The 24,312-nt window shown below is 41.8% G+C and overlaps 1 protein-coding gene across 9 annotated transcripts in view; it reads right to left on the reverse strand.

The window, feature by feature from the left end:
- Window positions 1–24,312, reverse strand: part of dock3 (dedicator of cytokinesis 3) — a 308,157-nt gene that overhangs the window by 6,992 nt on the left and 276,853 nt on the right. For 2 of the 9 annotated variants that reach the window (XM_078171836.1, XM_078171806.1), the window contains exons 27-52: window positions 22,669–22,767; window positions 22,432–22,526; window positions 22,235–22,310; window positions 21,934–22,037; window positions 18,699–18,757; window positions 18,216–18,364; window positions 17,979–18,064; window positions 17,750–17,776; window positions 16,785–16,880; window positions 16,042–16,102; window positions 15,808–15,901; window positions 15,572–15,720; window positions 15,274–15,360; window positions 13,130–13,234; window positions 12,769–12,910; window positions 12,358–12,524; window positions 9,418–9,504; window positions 9,145–9,324; window positions 8,146–8,229; window positions 5,825–5,941; window positions 5,266–5,390; window positions 4,567–4,648; window positions 3,778–3,859; window positions 3,496–3,614; window positions 2,957–3,044; window positions 2,579–2,698 (exon numbers count right to left, since the gene is read on the reverse strand). In XM_078171836.1, coding sequence (XP_078027962.1) covers window positions 2,579–2,698; window positions 2,957–3,044; window positions 3,496–3,614; window positions 3,778–3,859; window positions 4,567–4,648; window positions 5,266–5,390; window positions 5,825–5,941; window positions 8,146–8,229; window positions 9,145–9,324; window positions 9,418–9,504; window positions 12,358–12,524; window positions 12,769–12,910; window positions 13,130–13,234; window positions 15,274–15,360; window positions 15,572–15,720; window positions 15,808–15,901; window positions 16,042–16,102; window positions 16,785–16,880; window positions 17,750–17,776; window positions 17,979–18,064; window positions 18,216–18,364; window positions 18,699–18,757; window positions 21,934–22,037; window positions 22,235–22,310; window positions 22,432–22,526; window positions 22,669–22,767 — 2,680 coding nt within the window. The remainder of the gene's footprint in view (window positions 1–2,578; window positions 2,699–2,956; window positions 3,045–3,495; window positions 3,615–3,777; window positions 3,860–4,566; window positions 4,649–5,265; window positions 5,391–5,824; window positions 5,942–8,145; window positions 8,230–9,144; window positions 9,325–9,417; window positions 9,505–12,357; window positions 12,525–12,768; window positions 12,911–13,129; window positions 13,235–15,273; window positions 15,361–15,571; window positions 15,721–15,807; window positions 15,902–16,041; window positions 16,103–16,784; window positions 16,881–17,749; window positions 17,777–17,978; window positions 18,065–18,215; window positions 18,365–18,698; window positions 18,758–21,933; window positions 22,038–22,234; window positions 22,311–22,431; window positions 22,527–22,668; window positions 22,768–24,312) is intronic. The other 7 variants (XM_078171825.1, XM_078171809.1, XM_078171815.1 and 4 more) reach the window with 7 other exon arrangements.

The raw sequence follows: 24,312 nt of genomic DNA on the forward strand, positions 1-24,312 counted from the left end.
GTCCAGGAGCTTCTCCTCCATCATGGATGTCTCCAGTACTGCACTTATCTGCCTCCACGCCTGCTGTTTTCTTTTGAGATGGTGCTAACGGCTGTTTGTAAAGTCATATAGCTCTGTGTATCCAGCAGCCGCTACCACCAGTTTCTCCTCCATTGTTTAACTGTAAACTTGTTGTCGTGACCACCACAGAAGGCCCGCCTCTCAAATCCTCTGATTGGATGATGAGAAAAAAGTGGAGATGATGAGGGGCACTTCTCAGCTCTAAGTTGAAGTTTTTTCAACTCAAGGAAACGCCAGGCGCCTAGATCACAGAACCGTGAGGCGAGTAGTAACACAAGAAGCTTAATTCTCATTGAAAACAATTATAAAAATCCGCCTCCAGCTGCTAAAACAGTTATCTCCTGCCTTACAAACCATTTACAAATCTAAGGTTTTGGCGCTGCCTCAGCAACAGGGTTCTCACAATATTGTTTTAGGTTAAAAGTCAGATACAGATTGTTTTGTATTAAAGCTGCTGGTTTACAATATGTTGCACAATGTTCAATATCTTGAAATATGACCACAATAAGTATTTATTATTTCTTCAGAGAGCTGTATTCTGGTCAGGGTGAAAACCTCTGAGGCAGCATTTCACATTGTTTAAAGTCAACATCAGTCGAAACCTGACACCTCTCAGCTTTCACTGGTGCATCAATATCGGGAGTGCAACAGAGTGCAAAGTCATCCCGATCACTGTCACGCCTGGTTTAAGACATGCACCTTTGAACATTTTGACACCACCACAGTTTACACTATACGCGTCAATGCAGTATTTTATATGATGCATCAAAAAATGAAAAACTCAGAAGCAATGTGTCGTTCCAGAAACAATGTCTGAGTCAGTGTTTGAATTACACTGTGGCTTTGTGGGTGTCTCTCTCTATAAAACATATTACTCACTAGTGAGTAATATGAGGCTGTTTCTTTACAACTGATCTGTCAAACAAAAAAAGATATTTGCAGAAGTTTTCATGTTATTTTCATTTTTAGTAGGGGTGACCCCGAATAGTCAATGATGCGGTGATTCGATTCGGAGAAGTCTGACTGGACTGCCAGTCTCGCCATCGAATCGTTGCAAAATGTGGTTATGAAACAAGACCGTACCATTCTGACTATATGGGGGTGCTCACTGCTGCTGAACATCTTGATTTGACATTGAATGTATTTGTTTTCTAGTAATTCATGATATATAGCCTATTTTGATACAAACATCAGCCTAATTTCTGTTAATAAAAAATTGAAAATGAAGCGTGCGTTTAATCAGTAGGCATAATCATTACTAAGCATGAATAAATCACCCAGTTGCTCGATCCAAATAAGCGGAGGTGAGTGAGTGCGCTGCAGGACCATCAGAGCAGCATCGAGGCTTATGGTGGTTTACAGTGGCGGAGCACACAAACGAACACTTTGGAGGAGGTACGTGCTCTCAAATCAAACTTTTTTGAAGGATTATTTGTTTACCTGAAGTGTCTTGAAACGAATTTCACCGCTGATTGTTTTCTTGATAGACTCTGATTTTTTATTTATTTATTATCACTAGTCTGTCTGACCAGTGCAGCAGGGAGTGAGGATTTCAGCACCACGGACAGCGCACGTATAAAAGACTTGACAAGCGTCTCTTTTTAAATGTGTTAGCTGCTAGTGAAATTAATCATAATAAATGAAGACAGTGACATATTTTCAATACAAAACAATGAGTTGAACGTTCATTTCAAGCTTTTGTAGTACAACGAATTTCAGAATTGTGCGAGTGTGGCCGGAGAGCGTGCAGCAGTGTTTGATGCAGGAAACTCCATATGGACTTGAAAATCAGTTTCGGAGTGCGGGTGGTTCAGAATGGCGGTGTTTCGGAACGGAGGGCTGTCTCCGGCTGTGCAGCGCGTCTGCGCTCATCTAAAGCATTATACCTTGATGAAGTGAAAGGAATAAAGATAAAGATAAAATGATAACCCTTTTACTTTTACTGAAGAATTACATTTGTTTATGTGGGTGTTTTAGCTCTTTTCTCTGGAGCGGAAACTGAAGCAAATGAGCTCATTAATCAATGAGGGGAAAACAACATGATTCAACGATTAGTCGGCTAAAGGAAAAATCTGTCAAATCAGATTTGACTATGAAAATTCTTAGTCGGGGACACCCCTACTTTTTAGACATTTTGTTTTTGTGGCTGATCAGGTGTATGTGGTCCCAGTTACTTTGTCTTGAAGTCAGTAGGTGTTTGAATGGGTTTTTGGTTGGATACCTGAAAGAAGGTCTGTGGTTACACAAGCTTAGGAGACGGTCATGTTTTGTTCCACAACATAAAATACATCAGTAAATATCCCACTCGTGAATTTTGAAGCTTTGACACATAAACACTGCAGAGGGACTCAGCTGGAGCCGTAGACACAAACTCATTAACACAGTATAAAAAATATATATAAATATACACATGCATGCAGTCATATATACACAGATCCATAACAGAAAGTACAAGTGACTCATCACACACACTTCAACACACACACACACACACACAAAGTTCATAGTAGTGACATACCATGAGGAAGGTTTCGTGGAGGAACCGGAGGCGCCATGACACTGCCAACATGAGCGGAGAGGAAGGGAAGGGCTTCTCTTGTACCGCTGTCCAAACTCCAACTGCTGGGAGTGGTGAGGACTGGAGGAGGAGAGAGGAGAGGAGAGGAGAGGAGAGGAGAGGAGAGGAGAGGACAGGACAGGACAGGAGAGGAGAACAGAGGAGAGGAGAGGAGAGGAGAGGAGAGGAGAGGAGAGGAGAGGAGAGGAGAGGACAGGACAGGACAGGAGAGGAGAACAGAGGAGAGGAGAGGAGAGGAGAGGAGAGGAGAGGATAAATGACCTGTATATTTTACACTGTCTTTGTCCTGTAAGTCTGAATGAGTGTGTGACCTCTCACCTTTCTCAGCCACAGAGAGGTTCGGGTCGCTGCAGGGTTTACAGGGACCAATCACCTGATGGAATAACGCTCGCTGGAAGTTTGTGGGCTGAACAAAAGGAAAAATGTCAAACATCAACAGTTACATTTCCAATTTTATAAAAATAATCAACAAACAAGAAGTTAGAAGCCTAAAGCCTAAATTTAACCCCAAACAGCCTGTGATCTCACAGGTGTTTTTAAAATCTAATCCATCTCCAGAGTGTCTTGGTTGTGTCTTTGTTTCTCTAATGGTGAGCTGTAAGTAGTTAAAATGTTCACACTGCAGCTGAGAGTGTTGTTTCCTCTCACCGAATTGTCAGAGTGAACAGCAAAAGAAGTGAATGGACCTACAGAGCAGTGAAAGACTAGTCTGGAGTCATGTGACCTACATACAAGTTCTGTTTAAAAGGTCAAATCATAATTTGTCACCTCAGTCGACAGATTTAACTACTCAAATTTATAAAATGACAGGTTCCAAACGTGAAAACTCAAGTCAAGTCACTTCCTGCCCTCCGTACCTGTCCGTTCTCAGTGATGTTGGTGTACATGGCGCTGCTTGGCCTCTCTCTGTGTGGCGGCAGCAGCATCAGCATCTCTCTGTTGTGTCTGTATTTGTCCGGCAGAGAAGGAGAGCCGACTGCAGACAGACAGACAGACAGACAGACAGACAAACAGACAGACAGACAGGAGAAGCAATTTGAAGTAAAACAAATGACAAATGCATTCGTCTGAAAGAGATATTCTTTGTTTGTCTGACGTCACGTCCTGATGATTTGACATACTGAATCTGAGCTGCTTACCTCTGATAGTGGAGGGTGCTGAGTTTATCATCTGAGAGGGTGCAGAGTGGGTGGAGCTAAGACTGGAGGAGGAGGGGCTTGCCTGTAGCGAGAAAGTTGTAATGGTATATTTAGGTTACACATACTGCAGCAGCCTGTGTAGTGTAAGATTTAATCCTTAATCAGATAAAAGTGTTAAACTGCATAAGTTGATTAAGAGTGAAGTTCATATAACCATGTTTTATGTTACCAGTTCCTATAAAACTGTTTATTATGCATCTATGTGTGATAAAATAAGGTTATACAAGTTTATGTATTCATAACACAGGGTTATGCATTCACATTGAAGAGCACACATACACCACACCATGTATTGTTTAAATAACCATGTATAGCTTAATAATAACACACACACACACTCTTTAATGTTTGTATTGCATGACACACATTCTAAGCTCAGAATTTGGGGATTTCCAGGCCTAGGTCATGTTTGGGCAAGGGCCCAAGGGGCCTACTACCAATAGATTTGGACCAGATGGGAAAGGGCTACAAAGAAAAGGATCTGCCACCAATAGGTTTGGGTTTAGGTGGGCAGGATTAAAGGAAAAGGGTGGAGATTCTCTCGAATCTCCATCCAGCCCTGTCATGTAGTCATGTTCCTCTATATGTGATTCAGTGTATGGATTTATCACTTCCTGTCTTCCATCTGAATTTTGCGTGTCATAATGGTCACCTGATTGCAAACAAGCTATAAATAAAGTTTTACTGCATCTCTTTCTTTGACCCTGACAGCGTGGAGAATCCTCTGACCTGCATGCGGTAGAAGTCCTCGGGGTGCTCCACCACCATGCCGTCAGCCAGGATCAGCAGGCTGCCAACGTTTCCTGTCTCACTGGAGTTTTGAGAGGAGAGAGAGGAGGAGGAGTTGCGCACTGGAGTCAAAACAGCTATGGGACTGGGAGGATGGAAAGAGGGAGGGGTGGTAGGAAAAAGAGGAGAGGCGTAGAAGGAGGGTAGGGGGGGAGGAAGAAGGACAAAAAGGAGAGAGAAAGGGTAGAGGCGCAGGGAGGACAGGAAAGGAAGGAGGAAAAAAGGGCCAAGCAAGGAGCCATGCAGAGTTCAACCGAAACAGGAAACAACCAAAACATGCATGTGGTGATTGGGTGGGGATGAGAGTGATGCAGGAGTTTGCAGCCATGACCATGCAAGAAGCACGATGTGGGGTGGAGAGACAGAAAAAGACAGAGAGACAGAGAGAAAAGAGAAATGGAAGACTTTCAGAAAGTGTAATGTGAGCAGCGACGGTAGAAGAAACAGATGCAGTGAGTAAACTGGCAAAGATCATCAATGAGACACAGCAGATGAAATCAGTGATCAGCGTCGTGAAGAGAGAGAGGACGGTGAGAGGAAGATGTGTGTTGACTCTACAGTGTGATGAGGATGTGACGTCATAGTCTCACTCCAGGGTAAAGTTAATGTGAGGAATGTGTGTGTGTGTGCTTTGCTGACCTGTGTCTGTGCATGAGTTTGAAGCTCTCTGGGCTCATGGGGCTGTGTGAGGCCAGGATCCCTCTGCTGGCTCCTGAACCTGCCTTCTCTAAACCAGGCAGACCCTGCAACGCCACGTAGAAACACTGCTCTGAATATTCACACTGCCCACACACATCTGCACGTATTGTGTGGCAAAATTAAAGACAAAGTGCTGCGCAGACACATTCACACTGTTGGATAATTAGGACCTAAACGGGTGAAATGTTCAAAGTTGAGTAAGTTCAGATTCTTAATGGTGACACACTTCTCTTAGCTCGAAGCATGATAACGCACTCTTTGAAGAAGCCACTAATTAGTTTCCTTCACTGTGATCATCCACCCTTCAGCATGTTTATAATAGAAAGAATCCTCCTCTAGACTCAACATTGTTTTAGTTTTGGTTAATCAAATTTTGGTTTATAAAATTATTTCTGGACAACATTTGTGCGTCTCATTACTCTTCTCCCCTGAGCTCTGCAGTTTAAGAAGCTTGAACTATAATAAAGTGAAATGCTGTTGTATGTTTTCCTGCACTCACATGGCAGAGGCTGCTCCTCATCATCTGGAACTGATCTATCAGCTTCTTGTGCAGGGGACGCATTTCTGGGTGGACCAGCTTCTCGTGCACGGCCAGACCGACTCCCAGGATGTGGACCTGTGGGGAAACATCAAAGCATTGGATGAAGCTTTTACTGTGTAGAGAAAAATCTCTCCTGAACTTCTGTTTGTTCTTGTTGTGTTTGTAGGTGACTTTAACTGTAGATGTTCCTGTGACTTTTCCTTTAATGCCACAATCAGGGCACCTTTTTCTTTTACATGAGTAATACTTTTTCTGTTTCCTTGGGAAGCGTGCCAGTCTGGCAATGTCTGCATTTTTCTTTGTCAGGTGTTCATTGATATGCACGTTGGCTCCTTTCAGTTTTCTCCCCAGCTTCAGCAGCATGTTTTTGTTTTCTGTTCACAAAGCGAAATATTATGGCTAATTTTTCGTTTTTGTTTTTCCGAGGGAGAGGATAGCACGACTTAATGTCGCTGTTGTCAACGTATATGTCTTTGTTGTGGAAGAAGGCAACCACCAGTTGACCCCAGGAGTCCAGATCAGACTCGGCGTGCTCTCCACCATCCCTCAGGAGATTTATTAAACAGCTGGAAGCGATTAGCAGCTGACTTGGAGACAAAGAACAGCGGCAAAATATTTCCCCAAACTGAGAAAACACTGAGGTCTGGAAAATCCCTGTACCCTTCGTTCTTTCGTTTTTCTGTTTCAAAACCAAATCAGAAAAACAGAAAAACAGAAAAAACGAGATTGTTTTTAAAACCAGAACAGAAAAACAGGAAAACAGAACAACACAAATCACAAATTTTGTAGTTGTTTTTTTTTTGTTTTAAAATTAAAACAGAAGAACGTGAAAATGAAGTTTTTAATTTCTTTGTTTTGTTATTGTGATATTTGGATAAATTCAGAGAATACTGGGAGATCTGCAGAGGAACATTTGAACTTCGTAGAGTAGCGCTCCATTCTCAACTACTTGTAGCCTAGTTATGGCCGCACTCCAGCCTTATGCAGACCTGAGCTGTGAACTTCTTGAGAGTGGCAAGACACATGCAGAAATCAGTGACATTTTGCAGCGTGAAGGGGCCACGCAGTGTTCCATAATGAGCGTCAGGAGATTCTGCATGGAGCACAACCTTCGAAGGAGAAGGAGCCTGGCCTAATGTTTCAAACGCCGAATTGGAAACGGCTGTGGTTTCTGCAATAAACAAGGTATGTATGTTTGTATGTAGCCTATGTGAAATGAGAAATAATAAAACACAAGACAAGTTTTCAGTCACTCTTCGTCATCGTTGCCATGGTTACGGAGACTCAGGGGGTGGTAGTTAAAAAGTCTGCCCCTAATACGAAAGAGGCTGTCCAGATACAGATATGTATGGCTGTCAACTTGTGCACCTGGAGAATGACACGATGGTGACTCTAAACAGAGTATGATCTAATAATAAAGTGTCATCTACCCTCGCCCTGCTTTAACCCCCGGCTGAATGTTGCTTCTAGTCAGAAAGTCCACCACGGGCCACAGAAAATACCCCTTGTACACATTCGCACAAACGGGAATTTTCCATTCATGGTCAGCCACACCTATCTGTATCTGTACAGCCTCTTTCATATCAGACTTTTTAACTACTGCTGAGTCTCCATAACCATGGCAACGATGACAAAGAGTGACTATACAGTAAACTTCCCATCCACTATGTCGCACACGTGTGATTAATGTTTTCTGTTATTCCGTTTTTCTGTTCTGGTTTTGAAAAGGAAAAAAGAAAGAACGAAGGGTACACGGATTCTGGAAGCACCTTAACCTTTGAGCAGAGAAGGAGATCAGCTGCTGTATCACAGGAACAGTAAATGACCAGCATGTATGCTTGACGTCACAATAGAGGCTGATGCTGTTAAACATCATGCCAGTCATGCCTCTTCTGCCTCTGGCAACGGCGGCATGATGTATAATATCACACACCGGGGCAGCATTTCACCACCTTTGTTTGGTTCTGTGTAAAAATGCAAAAGCATCCTAAATAAGGGACTTTGTAGCGGCTCTATGGTCTGAAGCCGTATTTCGACTTGTAAATGAAAGAACATGAATAGTTAGTTTGATAGTGTCTCACCTGCTCCTGCATCAGGTCTTCGAGCTGTGTCTCAGGTTGGCAGGTGAGTGAATGCATGAGAGCTGAAAACTGTTTTGTGCTGCTCGTATTTGACAGGATGGCTCCTAAAGATTTTAGCTGTCCTCTGACCCTTTGTCTGGCGCCAAAATCAGGCTTGTAAATGTAAGAACATGTATAGATGGTGATAAAGTGTCTCACCTGCTCCTGCATCAGGTCTTTGAGCTGTGTGATCTTCTCTGTGTCTTCAGGGTGGCTGGTGATGTACTCCTTATCAAAGAAAGCCTGGTGACAAAGAAACACAAACAAACCATACAACTGTGTAGAACATTATTGAATTAGCAAATAGCTGACTGTGTTTACAAAGGTCGTGGGTCTTTAAGATTGAGAAAAGACCACTCATAAACGGTTACTCATAAATGTAATTTTTAGGCTCTCTCCAGATGAACTGTATCACGTCTGGAAAATGGACGCGATCAGCAGCAGCAGTCTGGGACAGTGACAGAAAGCTGTGGTCAGTTTCCTGCAGCCTTCAAAGAATATACAGGAAGTCACAGAAATATTTACATCCTGTTGGATCCATGTGTAGGCTGAGACTAACAGTCTACAATGTAGAAAATTGTAATGAACATTAGAATTTTCAACAAACAAACATCAATCAGCTCTTTGATCAGGTGACAGCCAGACATTTCTCACAATGCCCTGGGTCTTGCAGTTGGTGGAGAGCAGCTTCAGCGCCTGACTCTAAAATCTGCGTCTGCTGTGATCCCGTGAGGTCATTATCGCTCACTTGTGCATGACGTCAGAGCAAGTTGGGATCAAATCACACAAACCGGCATGCATTGGTGGTGATTGATTCTGTGCAGGCCTAACTTGTCTCGATTAAGTCAAGTAACCTGTGGGAATATCGAGTCCTTTCAGAGCATCAAACAAAAACATCTTCCTCCTGTCTGACCTCTCAAAAACAGATATTGACTCTACCCCAAATAATGTCACATATTATCATAAATAACCTAAGTAAACATTCGACTCCTATTGTATTTCTAATTATCTATATTAAATAAAAACAACTCAATGATACTGCTCCAGTAATTCATGTAGCAACAGGAGTTCTGTCAGGATTTACTATCACAGATTTAACACCAATTTTAAATGCTGAACGAAGCATTTATGATTTTGGCATGATGTTTTCTGTCCGACCTCTTGGTATCTGGCGATGCCTCCGTTGACGGCAGCATCGATGACTCCGTTCAGAGTCATGCTGAGCAGGTTGATGTTGCCGTGCAGCTGCTTGTGTTGGTACTGGCTGATCAGCGTCCGCAGCTCCTGGTTCTTATTCTCCACCACAGAGGTGGCGTTTTCCAACGGACTCACCTCCACCTGAGTTGAAGCACAGATGCAGAGAGAGTACATATGTGTGTGTTATTACAGTTCATCTACCTTTGAACCCAAAGATGTTTTTCATTTACTCACGAGCTCTCTCTTCTCCACCTCAAACCAGCGGGAGATACCAGGCAGAGGGTGAGTGAGGATCAGGGTCGTCCTCTCGATCCAAAGACTCTGCAAAAACACAGAACAACTGTCCTGAGCCCACCAGGTGACATGTCCCATCCCAACATCATTACACCTTACACTGTGATCAACTGGAGAGGTCAGATTTGGTGAGGCTTATGCAGCATTGTGTGTTAGGATGGGTTTTATTGAAGCATCTTAAAGCCCCTACAAGGAACTTTTATTTTGAGTTGATTTTGGTGACCCTGTGGACAAAAGCGGTAGTGTTTTAGGATTGGATTTTCTTTGTGTGACTGAGACGTGGCTGACTGTTGGTGAGTCCAGTGTTTTCACAGAACTTTTACCCGGTGACTGCTGCTATTTTAACTCCCCGCGGATGTCAGGTCGAGGAGAAGGAATAGCGACTATTTATAAATGTAAGCAGCTAGGTAAGATGACGTGTGCTGTCTGAGTGCCGTAAATCTTTTCGTCCTGGAAGTGACCTGGGGCAGATCCGGACACAGTTTCCTAAAGGTATGGATATACACTATATAGAAATAGCTTATCTTCACACCGATGGTCTCATTTGCTGTTGTAGGTCACGCAGACATCAGCAGAAATGAGAGACTTTTGCATATCCAGTTAAAAGTTCCTTGTAGCGGCTTTAAAGAAGCACTTGTATCCACAACTCATAGGCTCTTGTACTCTTGTTGAGCTGCAACTTTCTCCACCCACCTCACTACGATCCTGCTGTAATCCACCCATATAATACCAGACAGGTAAAACATTTGCGTCTTCCAGGATTCAGAAGAACAGATCAGATGCAGGACAACTCAGCCCGAGAATCAATATCATCAGACGTATCTTTCTTTCATTGATAATCTAAACTTCTTGTTCCTCTCTTTGTATATGTTTTTCCAACAGTTAAATGTAATCTCTGTGAATGAAAGTAATGAGGCGGCAGCAGGTCATAAAAACATTAGAATGGAATGAATAGAAATGATAAACAATGATCAGTTTATGAAATACAAAGTTTACTGGTGTGTTCTGATTACTGTGCTCATTTGGTTTTATTTGCAAACTGTTTATTTATTTGATGAATAGAATAAGTCGCTTGTTTTTCATTTGCTATTGTTATTAGCGTCCAGGTTCCCAACAGCCAGGTAGCTGATAATACTATTTACACCTGAGTGGATATTCCTGGGTCATTGCAATGTCGAAATATGAGGTTAACATTAACAGGCCTGTTCAGCTATTCTGAGTGTATGTACACAATGTATGTACACAGCAGCTTTACACATCATGCAAACTGAAAAAAATTAGTCTCTTTAGTAAAAAAAAAAAAAAGCCAATATTGACTCACACAGGAATCAAACCTCAGTCTCTGTGAAAAGTCCTGTACTTGACCCACTCATCCACCTGTGTGGACTGTATCGCTCTTTATACTACATCACCTGACCTTCTGGCAGAACATTTGGCAGAGAATATTGGATATTGGATAGCACTAGCCCTAACTACGACCTCTCTGCCCTAATCCCGTCCGCCACTGACCACGACACATCAATGTGACGAGTACGAGCCACTCACAGGTATCCATAATAACACGTTGTAGGAACGGCTTTAAACAGGTGAATACAGTGGCGGTTTTAGAACATTTAATGTCCTCGGCAAGCCTCCCTGCCGCCCAAATAAAACGTGTTGTGTGCTGCAGCTCAGCAGTCTGCACGATTATTACCAAAATGCAAATAAACAACTTAGCTAACAATAAAAATATGATAATAATATGTGCTAATTTGCCTTCAGTAGCATTTTGTACATGTGTTGAAATTCTGGGCTGATACTAACCAGTGTTTAAATACTGATGTGTTTATATTGGTGTTTCTTTTTTTTTTTGTTATCTATTCTTCTTTGTGGCAGGGAAACAGAAATCTACACTATAAAATAAAGAATGAACAGTTTTACACTTCACACCTTTGACTGAGCACAAATTCAATAAAACACATACATGAAACAACCTCAAACACCTTTACTATATATGATACATCATAATTCCCTCTCTAATGTCTATTTCATTGTGCTGTGACAACATCAACACATTTGTCCTTCACACAGCTGATTTATTCAAGTGTCTTACCAAAAGCTACATTTTACACGATGACATTAAACACATCATAGGAACGCTGCAATTCACCTTCATCCAACACTTATTGAACCCTTCACAGTGTAAATCAATGCACCCTCTGTGAGCTGATCGCTGCAGCCAGTGGCTACTTAGAGGAAATGATAACGAGCTCTCCTGCTGCTGATTTCACGCTGTTTCTCTCCACATACACTCAGTGGTGTCGTGGCTGAGTGGGCACCAGAGAGCTTTGACATGATAACGATACAGCGTGTTTCAAGGCTTCTCTATTATTTAGTAGGCTTTGTTATGTAGTTGTGTTGATGTGGCTTTATGTAATATTTCAAAACAACTGTGGTAATAGTATTAGTAAGACATAGTAAAAGATAAACATTTAGATTTGTTTTCTTTCCCCATTTGTAGCGCCCCCTATGGATGATTGTGGCCTCAGCATTCGCCTAAACTGCCTACAGTATGCCACGAGCTGGCACTGGTTCAACAGCTGCAGAATGACTGTTTTCACTCGGGTGCAAAAAGACGCTCTGTTAAATTTTCTCTCAGCACAGTGCAGTCAGTGAATGTCGACATTTTGTAAACCAACATTTTACCAACTGTGCATTTATTTCCGTAACGGTTTAAATTATAAGAATCTATTTTTGAGAAGTTGATATAAATCCAATTGTGACACAAACCTCGAATCATTTTTCTTGGAAGAGAGGAGCAAACTGCATTAAAAAAAAACAAAAAAAAAATATACAGAAACCAGCAGAAACTGGTTCCAACTGGATTCTTTGTCCACTCACCTTGAACTCATTATCTCTGTCTTTGGGTCCTTTGTGAAATGGTCGGTCGTATCGAAAACGCCGGACATTGTTGACCCGGTAGAAACTCTTGATGCGATCGGGGACTCTGTCCATCTGGAGGACGGTGACGCTGTCTGGTACTGGTGTTACAGCGTAGATCTGCAGGTCTGAGCCGAGGAGGAGGGAGGTCAAAGAAATAACCGGAGACTCAAACTGGTTTGACTGGTGGTCAATGCACTGACGCTCCTTTATGACTCTAAAAACTGACTTAAAAAAAGTGTTCATACATACACAGACAACAGGATAGTTGTGATATTTGTAAGAGATGTTATAGAATAATTCTTATAATAATCAATAATTCATTCTGTTCCAGAGACGCAGACAAACACAGCTGCCTGCTCTGAAGGATACACTGTGCGTCACACTGCAGGATGGCCTCATCGGGCTGATTGGGGTGCTGCATTGCAATGGCCTGTGGGAATTCTCCCAGCATCCTTTGCTGGAAGGCCTCTAGCCTTTCATAGTCATGACCACGACAGACAAACTCTTTGTTCTGGTGTGAATGAATCAAAACAAAACGTGAGTAAACAAAATTATCTAAAGTTTTAAAAGCAAAAAAAAAAACAAACAAGATTTTTTTTGTTTCAACCAGCGAGGTAATAATCCACTGTTAAGGCTTTTATCTGTTTTATTAATGACAAATTATACTAGAAAAAACCTTTTAGACAGTATAGGCGTTTAAAATAAGGTAATATTATCTGGTTGAACTCACCCTGAGGAAGAAGGGGAACTTCCTGCCGTAGAATCCGACCCTGAAGAACTCCGGCTCCAGACGCTGCTGCTCCATAATGTTGTCATAATACGCTGCCTCCATTTTCTGAGACACACACACACACACACACACACACACACACAATGAAATCATAACTTAAATAATAATTTCAGAATAATGTTTTAGAAACAAGCACAAACAGTACGATACAGAACTCTCAGCAATAAAATCTCACCAATACCAGTGAGGGACAAATTTTTAAGACATGTTGAAACTAGGGCTGTCAAACTAACGCGTTAATTTCAATTAATTAATCACAGAAAAAATGACGGGTTCAAGAAATTAACGCTGATTAATCATGTTCCATCCGTTGACCCGGTGTGTCATTGAGGGCCACAGTGTCTTCGTCACATGATGGAGGCATTTCAAAATCGCCCAGACGTAACCATTGATAGGAGCACTGTTGTTTGCAATTTCTGCAGCAAGGAATTTTCGTACCGTTGCAGAACTTCAAGCCCTAAAAACCACCTCAACACAAAGCATTTAGCAGCAAAGCCGGACGTCCAATTGAGCACAGCCTCTGCTGCTAATGCTAGCAGCCAGCCTCGTCAGGCCACACTCGACCAGGTGTCCAGACGCAAACTGAGTCAGTCTACCTGTGACTAACCGACTAACTCTGCTACAAAATGGACTGCAAATCAGTTTGGGTGGTAGAGGACAGGGGGACAACTGTGTCCAAAATGCAGCAGCTTTACTATGACACAACCGGCAAAATTCATTTGAATTGAATTTTTAAAAATACTTTCACAATAAAAGTTGATGCACGTAATTAATCAGATTCATTTTGCCAATCGCTTGACAGCCCCAGTTGAGACATGCTCAGCTGAGAGAGTTAAAGGGCCAGTGTGTAATATTTGGCATGGTTTATTGTCAATCTGAATCTGAATCTGAATATTCTACCCATTAATATGTTTATACAAGTGTATGATCGTTATGCTTTTATATATATATATATATAGCAAGGGCCTTGCTTTAGAGAGGTCGCCATCTTGCGCCGCCATGTATGTACGGCAGACCGAGCGGACAATCCAGCCAGCCAGAGTGTATAAATGAACCAACGAAGACAGCAGAAGGAAGGAAGGAAGAAGGAGGAAGAAACAGCAGAGAGTGTTAGTAGTTCGTCGATAGAGAGTAGTGAAAAGTTTTTTTAGTTATAAAGTTTGCGAATGGACCACACTTACCACGCAACAGGAGAGAATGAACCCAAACCGTCATCTGCGAGGAAAAGAAGACGCAACTTCACTCCTTGTGATGCACTCTCTGCGGCGCTTTTACTCCTGGTGATATATCTCCCCAACGATGGTAGCAGTAGCACCGAATCCCATTCTGTGCGTTCAGCCTCTCTTCTCACCCGCTCAGCATCAAACACATGGAGTTCCTCATCTGTATGCTCCGGCTCAAACAGGTATGGCTCTGGGTCTGTGTCCGCTACAAGAAACTCTTCAAAATCGCGTTCAAAGTCGTCCATTGCAGCTACTATAGTCCGGAGATATTGCTAGGCTAAATAAACAGCTGAGCTCTGTTTACAGGCTACGCTGTCAGTCAGTGTGCGGGCTGGAGATTGGTGGAGCAGAGAGGGGAGGGGGGTCCCCACTCGGTATCGTAAACGAGTATGTGTGTAAAGTTAGAAGTGTGTCTGTTACGCCAGAAGAGTCAGAGTTTGGGACGGAGTGGAGTGTTACCGGAGTTTCTGGAGTGCTCAAATAAACTGGCCTTTTTCCCGAATGCTCCTCTGGTCTCCTGCTCGTGAGGGATTCATTACAATATAGTAACATGGTTTAGATTTCTAAATAAACATTCACCTCGTCACTAGATAGACCTACTCCTGAAAAACTTGTGCGCAAGGCTTTTTGTCCCTACGAGGCCACCGTCATTTACCCGACGGGAGGGGTGAGCGAGTGAGCCCTGCAATCTAGAATTTGACCACTGATGTCACTGTTTCCAATGGTTTTCAACCCATTTTACACACTGGCCCTTTAATAGAAGTGATATAAATAATGTCTTGCAGGAGAGCTGTTGTGTTTTGTGGTTTCTGAGTCACTGATCTAACAGTGTGTGAGTGTGTGAAGTGTCATGCAGCTCACCCGTATCCAGCTTAGACTCTGGTAATCATACAGTGATTCATACTGGAAGGCCAGTTCCCTGCACAGAGGGATACCATACTCCCAACACTGGTGGACGGAGAGACAGACAGACAGACAGACAGACAGACAGACTTCTTTAGAGTGGTTTTAAGCAAAAAAAGCACAATGCTGTGTTTAATATGAGCCCTACCCAAACTGTTGTTGAAGTAGTAAATCTATATTAGCTTTATAAAAATAAATGTTATTCTTCCTGTGCTCCAACGTGTGTGTGTGTGTGTGTGTGTGTGAGACCTCTCACCTTTCCCTTGTTGAAGTAGTGGATGACTTTGCGGCAGAGCCCCTCCTTGCGATGCCACTCGGTCTGAGCAGGATAATGCAGGAACTCTTTGAGAGGCCGCTCGTCCCAGTGCAGCAGCTCCCAGTACAGCAGCAGAGTGAACGCAGCCTCTGTGGACACACCAGCCAAGTACAACAGTCAAACATTGTTTACACAGTGCTAACGTGTGTGTACATGTGTGTTGATTTGCGCTGTACCAGTGTAGTTCTCAGCCTGCAGATGCATGTCACACAGTTTGTGGATGTAGCGGATGTACATCTCCTCCTTGTTGATCTCTGACTTGTAGAAATTCTGGGAAGATAAAAAACACGTGTTCACACATAAAACTTCTCAGTCAAAGGTCAGTTTCTAAATCTCCAAATCTTCAGCACGATAGTTTTTATCTAAACACCAAACTGTTTGGTTTGATATCAACAGGACGTAAATCTCACCAGCAGGTTGACAGTGCAGCCAATCTTCTTGTTCTCTGTCTCATCTCCCTTCATGCAGTCCCTGAAGACAAGACAAAACAAATTTGATAAGCAACAACAGTACAATAAAAAGCGTCCATCCTCCTCTCACAATGAGCCTCTCTTGCACTGATCTCTGCACTAATGATCAGGCCAAACATACTGGTCACTTTCATTCATGACTAAGTGTTCCACGTCAAGCTGGTTCTACCATCAGACTCATTAATGCCTGAGTTAGTTTGGGTGCTTGAGACCTTTTTTTAAAAAAAGAAAAAATTATGGACATTTTTAAGCACAATGAACTCCATTAGCGGACATCTTAAACTGTATTAAGCTGCCTTGTGTACTCTTTATCTGTTGTTTGTCCAGAGATGTGTTGTGTTCCTTTTGTCTCTGAATGTTAAATGCTAAAAGAATTTCTGTCCATATCTGAAGCTGAACTGGTGTCTAATAAAGCACTGGAGAGTGCAGCTCAGCACAATTATGGAGTTAGTATTTATTAACAACAGGAAATCCCACAACTCTCAGTCACTGTCGCTCTGTCAAAGCATCATGGGAGCTGCAGTTTAAAAAACACTGCTTTATCTTTGTCAAAATAACACCACATAACATCTCTAAATATCAAGTAACTGCTACAAAAAACTACTAGAAAATAATACAAACATATATAACACTGCATGTTGTGTGTGTGTGTGTGTGTGTGTGTGTGTGTGTGTGTGTGTTACCGGTAGTCCAGCAGTCGTTCCATCAGCCGTGTGACGGAGGTAACGAAGGAGATCCCCGTCTCCCTCCACGTCTCCTGCTCGATCTTCTCCAACAGACTTCAACAAAAACAGACAGAAATTAGAGAACTGCTGCTTTCACAAACAATCTGATGCTCAGGCTGAGATGAGAAAACAATGGTCATTTACAGTCTGAGCAAAATCCATAATCCTGCAACCACCATGTATCCGACACACTGTTTGAAAACAGACAAATTAAAATTTCTAAATGGGTCCCCTTGTATTTCCTGTTTTAATATTTTACAGTGTATGTGAATGATATCAGGAAGTAAACATAGATGAAAGTTGTTGCCTAGCAATGCAATTCCAGTGAAGCGGTCTATAACGTGATCAAAAATTGAAATCTCTGGAGACTCCACCACATAAAGCCAGTTTCCATTTTCAAAAACGTTAGTCAGGCAGACAGAGAGAGCAAAGATGGGTCGGTTAGTTCTTAAAAATTTTATATAAATATCCTGTCAAAGATATTGGAAAAAAAATATAAATCTTATTTGAATTTGTTTTATTTTCTAGATTTATTTTGTTAGAGATCTTTGTTTTGTTCCCCTCTGTGCTATGACAAACAGAATGGACTTTAGCATGTGAATGAGTGGGAGACCTCTCCTTCCTTAAAAACATCCTGGCCTTTCATAAATCATGGATCAGAAGGACCTTCATGATCTCACAGAACAATCATGGACATAAACAGTTTTCAGTGAAGTGAATATTTGGGGTTGAGTTTTGTATCTTATTAATAAATGTTTGGTTTTGATTCGGTGGTCTGTTAAATGATTAACAGGAAAGAGCGCTCTTGTTTTTGTCTCCACTGAAAGAAAAGAGGAAGTTTCACTGCCTCACATCACCATCATGTTGGCAAAGAGTCATTATTCATCATCAGAGGGCAGATTCCAGTTCATCAGTTGTCATACCTTGGGTAGGGCCCAAACAGCTGGGTTCTATAGTCCCGCAGCACAGAGCAAAGCAAACACACAACAGCAGTGTTAGGGCAGAAAAACTGAGAGTTAACTTCTGTTAGCAGAGAGAGAAAGAGGACGGACTGAAGGCATCACTGGATTAACATTAGAGAGACGAGAGATCAAGGCAGAGACAGAGAGAGAGACTTCTGTTGTAGAAACTGTGAAGGAATATGTTTCTTACAGCAAACCGAAGAGCTCTCTGTAGTTCTCGTCACCTTTCCCCTCAGACACCAAACTGTCCAGCTTGTCAATCAGCTCAGCCTCCACCTTCACATACACACACACACACACACACACACACACAAACAGATAAATAAATACATTAGTCTGTCCTCCTCTTTCAAAAGTGCCCGGAGCTGTTTTTTAAGCTGCTGCAGTCTAAAGCTGATCATGTGATAGATGTGTCTGTTTGTGTAACCTGTTTGAAATTCCCGTTCTTGCGCTGCTCCCAGTCCATCATGTCGTGGAAGATGGGGATCATGATGTTTCGTACCTCCACCTGAGGAACAAGCGTCACTCCCAGGAACGGGCCAATCATACCGGGGATGAAGTGGATCTTATTCTCTCCTACAACCAGCAAACAACTCATCAATCAGAAAATAAATCAAATGAATGTGTGCAAATGTATTATATGAGGAGGATAATGGATTGGATGCTCTGGGGATGAAGTTTAGATTTCAGAATTCAGAACAGAATAAACATTTTAATGATTTCAACTCACAAACTTAAGTGTAGAAAACATTGAGTAAGGTTAACTAAACTAAACCTTTTTATAATGTGTTCTACTTTTTCTTCTGGCTTTATCATTGATTAGCAAACCAGCCAATCTGTGTTTTATCACCACCTACTGGACTGGAGTATGGAGCAGAACATATGTGGAAATGTGAAGAGAAAATCTTACCGAGGTTCTGCCACATGCTGAACAGCTCGTAGGTCATCATCACTCTCATGTCTCCGTACCTGCAGACGGACAGAAGGTAATAAGTCCATACCCCCCCAAAATACTGATGCTCATTGTAACACTGTACAGTCTCTCACTTCTGCTCTTTCTCAAGGTCTACTTCACATAAGATGTTGGAATAATGATAATACAGCGTAAACATGCCCATAACGTTTTGCATCTGTTTGCAATTATCCATGCAACAAAGTACAAATGTTGCCTTCGCACCAAGAACACAGTAGTCAGACATGTTGAGACGGCAAACTAAAGGTCCTGACTGACAAGGTGCAGCTCTCCTCAAAACTTCAGGGAAGGAATTTAAACCTGTGAGGAAGAAACTGTATATAGGATTCAATATTCCAGTCTATCATCGTGCTTCAGTTGCCACCAACCCTTTGTAGATGCTAATACAGTAATTTCACTGTAGCTGCGTGTGGCTTTTAGCACTGATCGTTGTGAATTGGATTGTTTTCGCATTAAGGCTCATTTCCATAGAAAGGGGCCAATTTTGTGCCAAATATATGCCCATGACATCATTTAAATACATGCAAATAGCACAGGAGCACTGAGACGCTGTTTGCTAGGCAGTGCAGTTAGATGAGATGTAACCATGAGAATCACACAGTTTCTTTTTGGCTTATTTGTGCAAGTTTAGCAGCTGCAAAAGCTGTGTAGTCCTTCTGTGAATTCAACCATCGGACACTCAAATAAAATGGTGAACAGTAAACACAGTGCACTACAGTTGGTGGTTCCCATCTTCTTCCTGAAGGGACCTCTTTTCTATCGAGTCAACTTCCTGTTTCCTGTTTTCTTGTTGTATTTTGTTTCTTTTTGCCTTAAATGTTCATTTATGTATTTATTTTGCACTATGATGTAATGTCTACTTGTGTGGACCCCAGAGTAGTTGCAACCTTGGTAGTGACTAATGGCGATCCAAATAAATGAATAAACAAACAAACAAACAAACAAACAAACAAATAAATAAACTGATGGTCCCTGAGTAAGTGACACGACATTTCATATTATATTCAATGCATAACAACAACAGTGCAGAACAACTGATAAACTGTGAATGTGAGTTTCCTGATATTTTAACCTCTCTAACTCCACCAGGACGCCGACATCCTCGCTCCCCTCCTCCTCTGTTAAATGGTATCTCCCAGGCGCACTACGTCATCAAACCATGTGATGTTTGGTATAGCCAGATTCAGGAAGCTCTCGACTTTTCAAAAATAACATTGTTTTTCTTTTATTTATTATGTATTTCTCACCAGAGCAGCCTAAACACACAAAGTTCAAAATTGCGATGAGTGGTGACAAGTCATGTCATGCCGTTTTTCGACAGGAAAAGTTAAAGGATTACTCGTGATCTTATGTGGAGCCGTAAGCGGGGACTTAGCTGGTTTATAAAAGGTAAGAGTCTCACTCCTACCACTATTTTTGGCTGAGATACACCGTCTAGAAAGTGGGATCATAACTTTCACATTTCATATGGCTTTATTTGGTGATATTTTATGGTGTTTCTGTCATAAACAACATCAGCTATCATAATCACACCTGATTTCAATAAGGTACAATGTTTGAAGCTGGCTGAGTGTTGTTTGATCACTGATAGTACTGTTTTGAAGTCGAGTGACCGACTTGTCATTTGGAGCTCCGCCTGGATCTTTTCATGGAAAAAACACTGTAGAATGGTCATACTTTGAGCAGTCTTCTTCAAATTTGAAACAAATGTTCATTGATAGTGTGCCTACAGCCCCACAGTGTCATTTACCTGCTCAGATGAAGCCACAGACAGTTATTCATCCTGAAACACATTTTTTATTTTATTTTAGGTAAAATCTTCAATTTTTTACTGACTTCAGAGGCCCATTACTCTGTCTCTGTATCACCTGGAGTGTTTCTGACACTTTCACAAGAAACTTCAGGGAGTTTTCTTTCTGGCAAGACCTCATGCATGCATGTAGTCAGAGCGGTTCAGAAGCTACAGTCATTTAAACAGCTTTTTTAAACAGCTTTTTATGATTCTTTGCCTGTATTATGTTTTTGTTTTTGTTCCTCATTTTCAACAATCATACATTCTTAATAACCTTCTTTTCTGACAAACTTAAACTCTGACAGTTGGCCATTGTTCTGTGAGCTCTTTGGTTGTTTTAGATGCGAGGTAGTTTAGCAGACAGTGAAGGCTTTGTGAACATAGCTTGTGTTCAGATGTTTACTGTTCACCTATGCTAAGAAATTTTTTAACGATGGTATCATGAATATTAACCTAAACTTTAAAAATAATAAATCAATTTAATTTTCTTCATATAAGTAAATGAAATGCTGAGATATAGGCCTACTGCCAATATATATAAAATAAAAACAATTAAAACAAGTTTTGCAACATCTCTTAAAATCAAGAAGTCCTCACAACCCCTCGGGAAGCTTTGGCAGCCCCTACGAGGAGTTGGGACCCCCAGGTTGGGAACCAGTGCACTGTATAATATTAGGGAGCTTCGGTGAGCAAGACAAAGAAAGAAACATGAAACTGACAGTAAACTTTGTTTCCTATTTTTTTCAATTTGACTAAATACTAAACACTGCTGTACTCTGGAGACAGGTGTTGTGTTTAAGTTCTTTCCACCTTTGCACGGGTTACATTTAAACATCACAGTCTCACAGGATTTTGCTGCATCATCTCAAATGTCTCAATCCAGCCGGCACTTTTTAGTCCGTGTCGGTATAATTTCCACAATTCTTGAGATGTGGAGACTCAGTAGAAGCTGGAGGAACTCTTCCTGCCTGAGGAGGTTCAGTGTCTGGGGCTCCCTCGGTCCTGGGACTATTTGGTGGGAAACGCCTAATAGGGAGGGAAATGAGCTTTCCTGGAGCAAAGAAGTGCTCCTGCAGGATTGATAAAGTAGGTCGCCAAGTTTGTAGCGCTGCTTCACTTCAAAGAGGAAAATGGGTTCTTCCAACATCTGACTCTCAGCATTTTAGCTGCAGATGACACACGACAGTTATGGTAATGATGCTGGCAGCCAGGCCTGCAGGAGTGTGGGTGTTTCCATGTGTGTCTACACAAACAAGTGTTTGTGTAATGGTCTCTGCTTGTTGTGAGTGGGAATGTGAGAAAGAATGAATGAATGTGTCAGATACTGTGTGGTGCCTGATCTTCCCTTTTTTGCTAGTGCCTGTTTGTGTGTGTTCTTACTTGTCTAAGACCTTCTTCCTCTTAGCAGGACTCAAGTTTTCCAGCTGTAAACTGGGCTGGTTGATGTAGAGCACTGCCAGACTGAAGTAGGAGTTCCACACCTGCTAACACACACAGACACAAACATTTCAGCCAAAAAATACTCCACCATAAGATATACTCCTGAGTTCAAAACTTAACTTAAGTAAAAGTGTGTCATTATTAACAGCATAATATGGTTAAAGTATTTCTAAGGTACTCAAAGTTTAGTAAACTGTTCCATGTTGTCAGTGTTGAATGTGCGTGAGTTAAGGTCATGTACCTTAAAGTCAAATTCAGCTTCTGTGAAGTTCTTGTGCAGAGCAGGAGACAGGTACTGAGCTGTGGTCAGGATGATGCTGACGAACAGGAACACACAAACATTTGTTGTTGCTTTTTAATGTTATTTAATGAGTCAGTGATCTATGCAAACTGTTAGATGTGTGTCCGTGCTATCTGGGAGATTATTCTGTGTCTTACTTGCTGGTGAGGAGCCTCATGATGTTCCAGTCACGAGGGAAAATACTGAGCTTCATCAGATTTCTAAACACACACAAAATCTTCAACAAGAACTCCTGAAGAGAGAAATTTAGACGAGAAGAACAAAGAAGAAGTCAGCGTTCAAAAAGTTGACCTTTTCTTTTAGCATCAGCGGATACAAAGGCAGGAGTTGACCCCGCCTTGTTGTCATGACTAAGTGTTTTCACTGTCCCGTACCTTGAGCTCCTCCTTGCTCTGAAAGTTTTCCATCAGGTGCTGGAAGTGAATATCTGTCATCTGGCGGAGGAGGGACAGGAGGCACGACACATACTCTCCCTGCCAATAGGAAACCAGGGACAGGCATGTGAGCCAATCACGTGGGGGCAGTCAGCAGTAAGTGAACAATCAGAGATGATAATAACTCAGGCACTTTCCCAAACCAATCCCCACTCACCAGCCTGTCACTACTGTCACTCTGTATGAGGTCAAACTTTCAGCAGTGAGGGGCACTCCCATTACGAGAGCTGTGGAGTAAGTCTACTGTTTATTATGTGCTGTTTTTTTATTTATCTCCAAAAACAATTAACATACTTTGTACTGGCTTAATCCATGGTGGCCGACAAGAGCAAACGTGTTGCTAACAGACACAACTCAAACAAATGAAGAAACATCTTCACCAACTTGATGAAACCTGCACAGCATTTAGAAAACATTCACCATCTTCATGAAAACATCAAACCTACTACCAGTAGGTTTTGCTGGCATGATGAATAAAATGAAACCTGTTACTATGCTTGAAGATTGAGGGTGTAAGATTTAGTGGCTTTGAGCGGAAACGATTGCAGATTGCAACCCGCTGAAACTTCTCCTGGTTAGAAGGTTTTTACTGGGAGCCGAATTATCTCAGAGGTCTCAGTAGTTTAAATTGGAAAAAAAAACGAAAGCAGTTTCACGTTACAAATCAGTGTTTCCTCTACACTGACTGGCATGTTGGAGATGGGCGGCTCGCTGACCACATGCTAATCTATACTCAACTATTTGCTCTGATGACTTAAGATCCTGATGTTCAGGAGGGTTTTACCAGAAGATGAATTATCCTGAGAGCTCTCCTCTTCTTCAAAACAAGCGAAACAGATGTTTAAACAAGTATAACCGCTGACTAAAGCAGTTTAATGTTAAAAAACATCAGTGGTTTTCCAACGCTGTTATTGCAGATGGGCTGCTCACTACAGAGGCTGAAGCAAAAACATGAATGAACTGCCCTATATAGAGCCAGTGTTTGGTGTGGGCCTATGAGACAACATTTTGTTTCTGTGTACACTGTATGAAGAAATGAGAAATAAACATGACGCTTAATACTTGAAAATTGATGAATTACACAAACGTACATTTTAGATTATTTTCCGACACCACTGAGGGACAGTCAATAAACTACGGTATGCTATGTGTCATCAAATTAATGTTTTTGTGTGTTTTCAAGTTGGTGAAGATGTTGCTTTATTTGCCTGTGTGTATTTGTAGCATTTTGCCCTCGCTGGCCACCGTAATATTCATCTTTTAATCAATGCATGTATATGTGGGTAGGAGTCAAAGAGATGGTTCCTTTTATTTTATTTTAGTTTCATTCAGTGGTTTCAAACCACCATGAAAAGACAGTGGAAGGAAAATGCAGCTAAATGTTTGTGTGTATGGCCAAAATTTATGATCCTTGTTCTGTTATCTGGCACTCACACTTCCAATTAGTGGCAGTGAGGACTCACTGTTGGATGGGTTTATGTTCCACACTACCTGGAGCTTATAAAGCTCATAATAAGAGAAACTTTCCTAGCGAACACGCTGATGGCGGTGTACTGAATACAGCATGTAGGGGCTAGATTGAGA

Source organism: Epinephelus lanceolatus, chromosome 1, assembly GCF_041903045.1.
Source record: "Epinephelus lanceolatus isolate andai-2023 chromosome 1, ASM4190304v1, whole genome shotgun sequence".
Lineage (NCBI taxonomy): Eukaryota > Metazoa > Chordata > Actinopteri > Perciformes > Serranidae > Epinephelus > Epinephelus lanceolatus.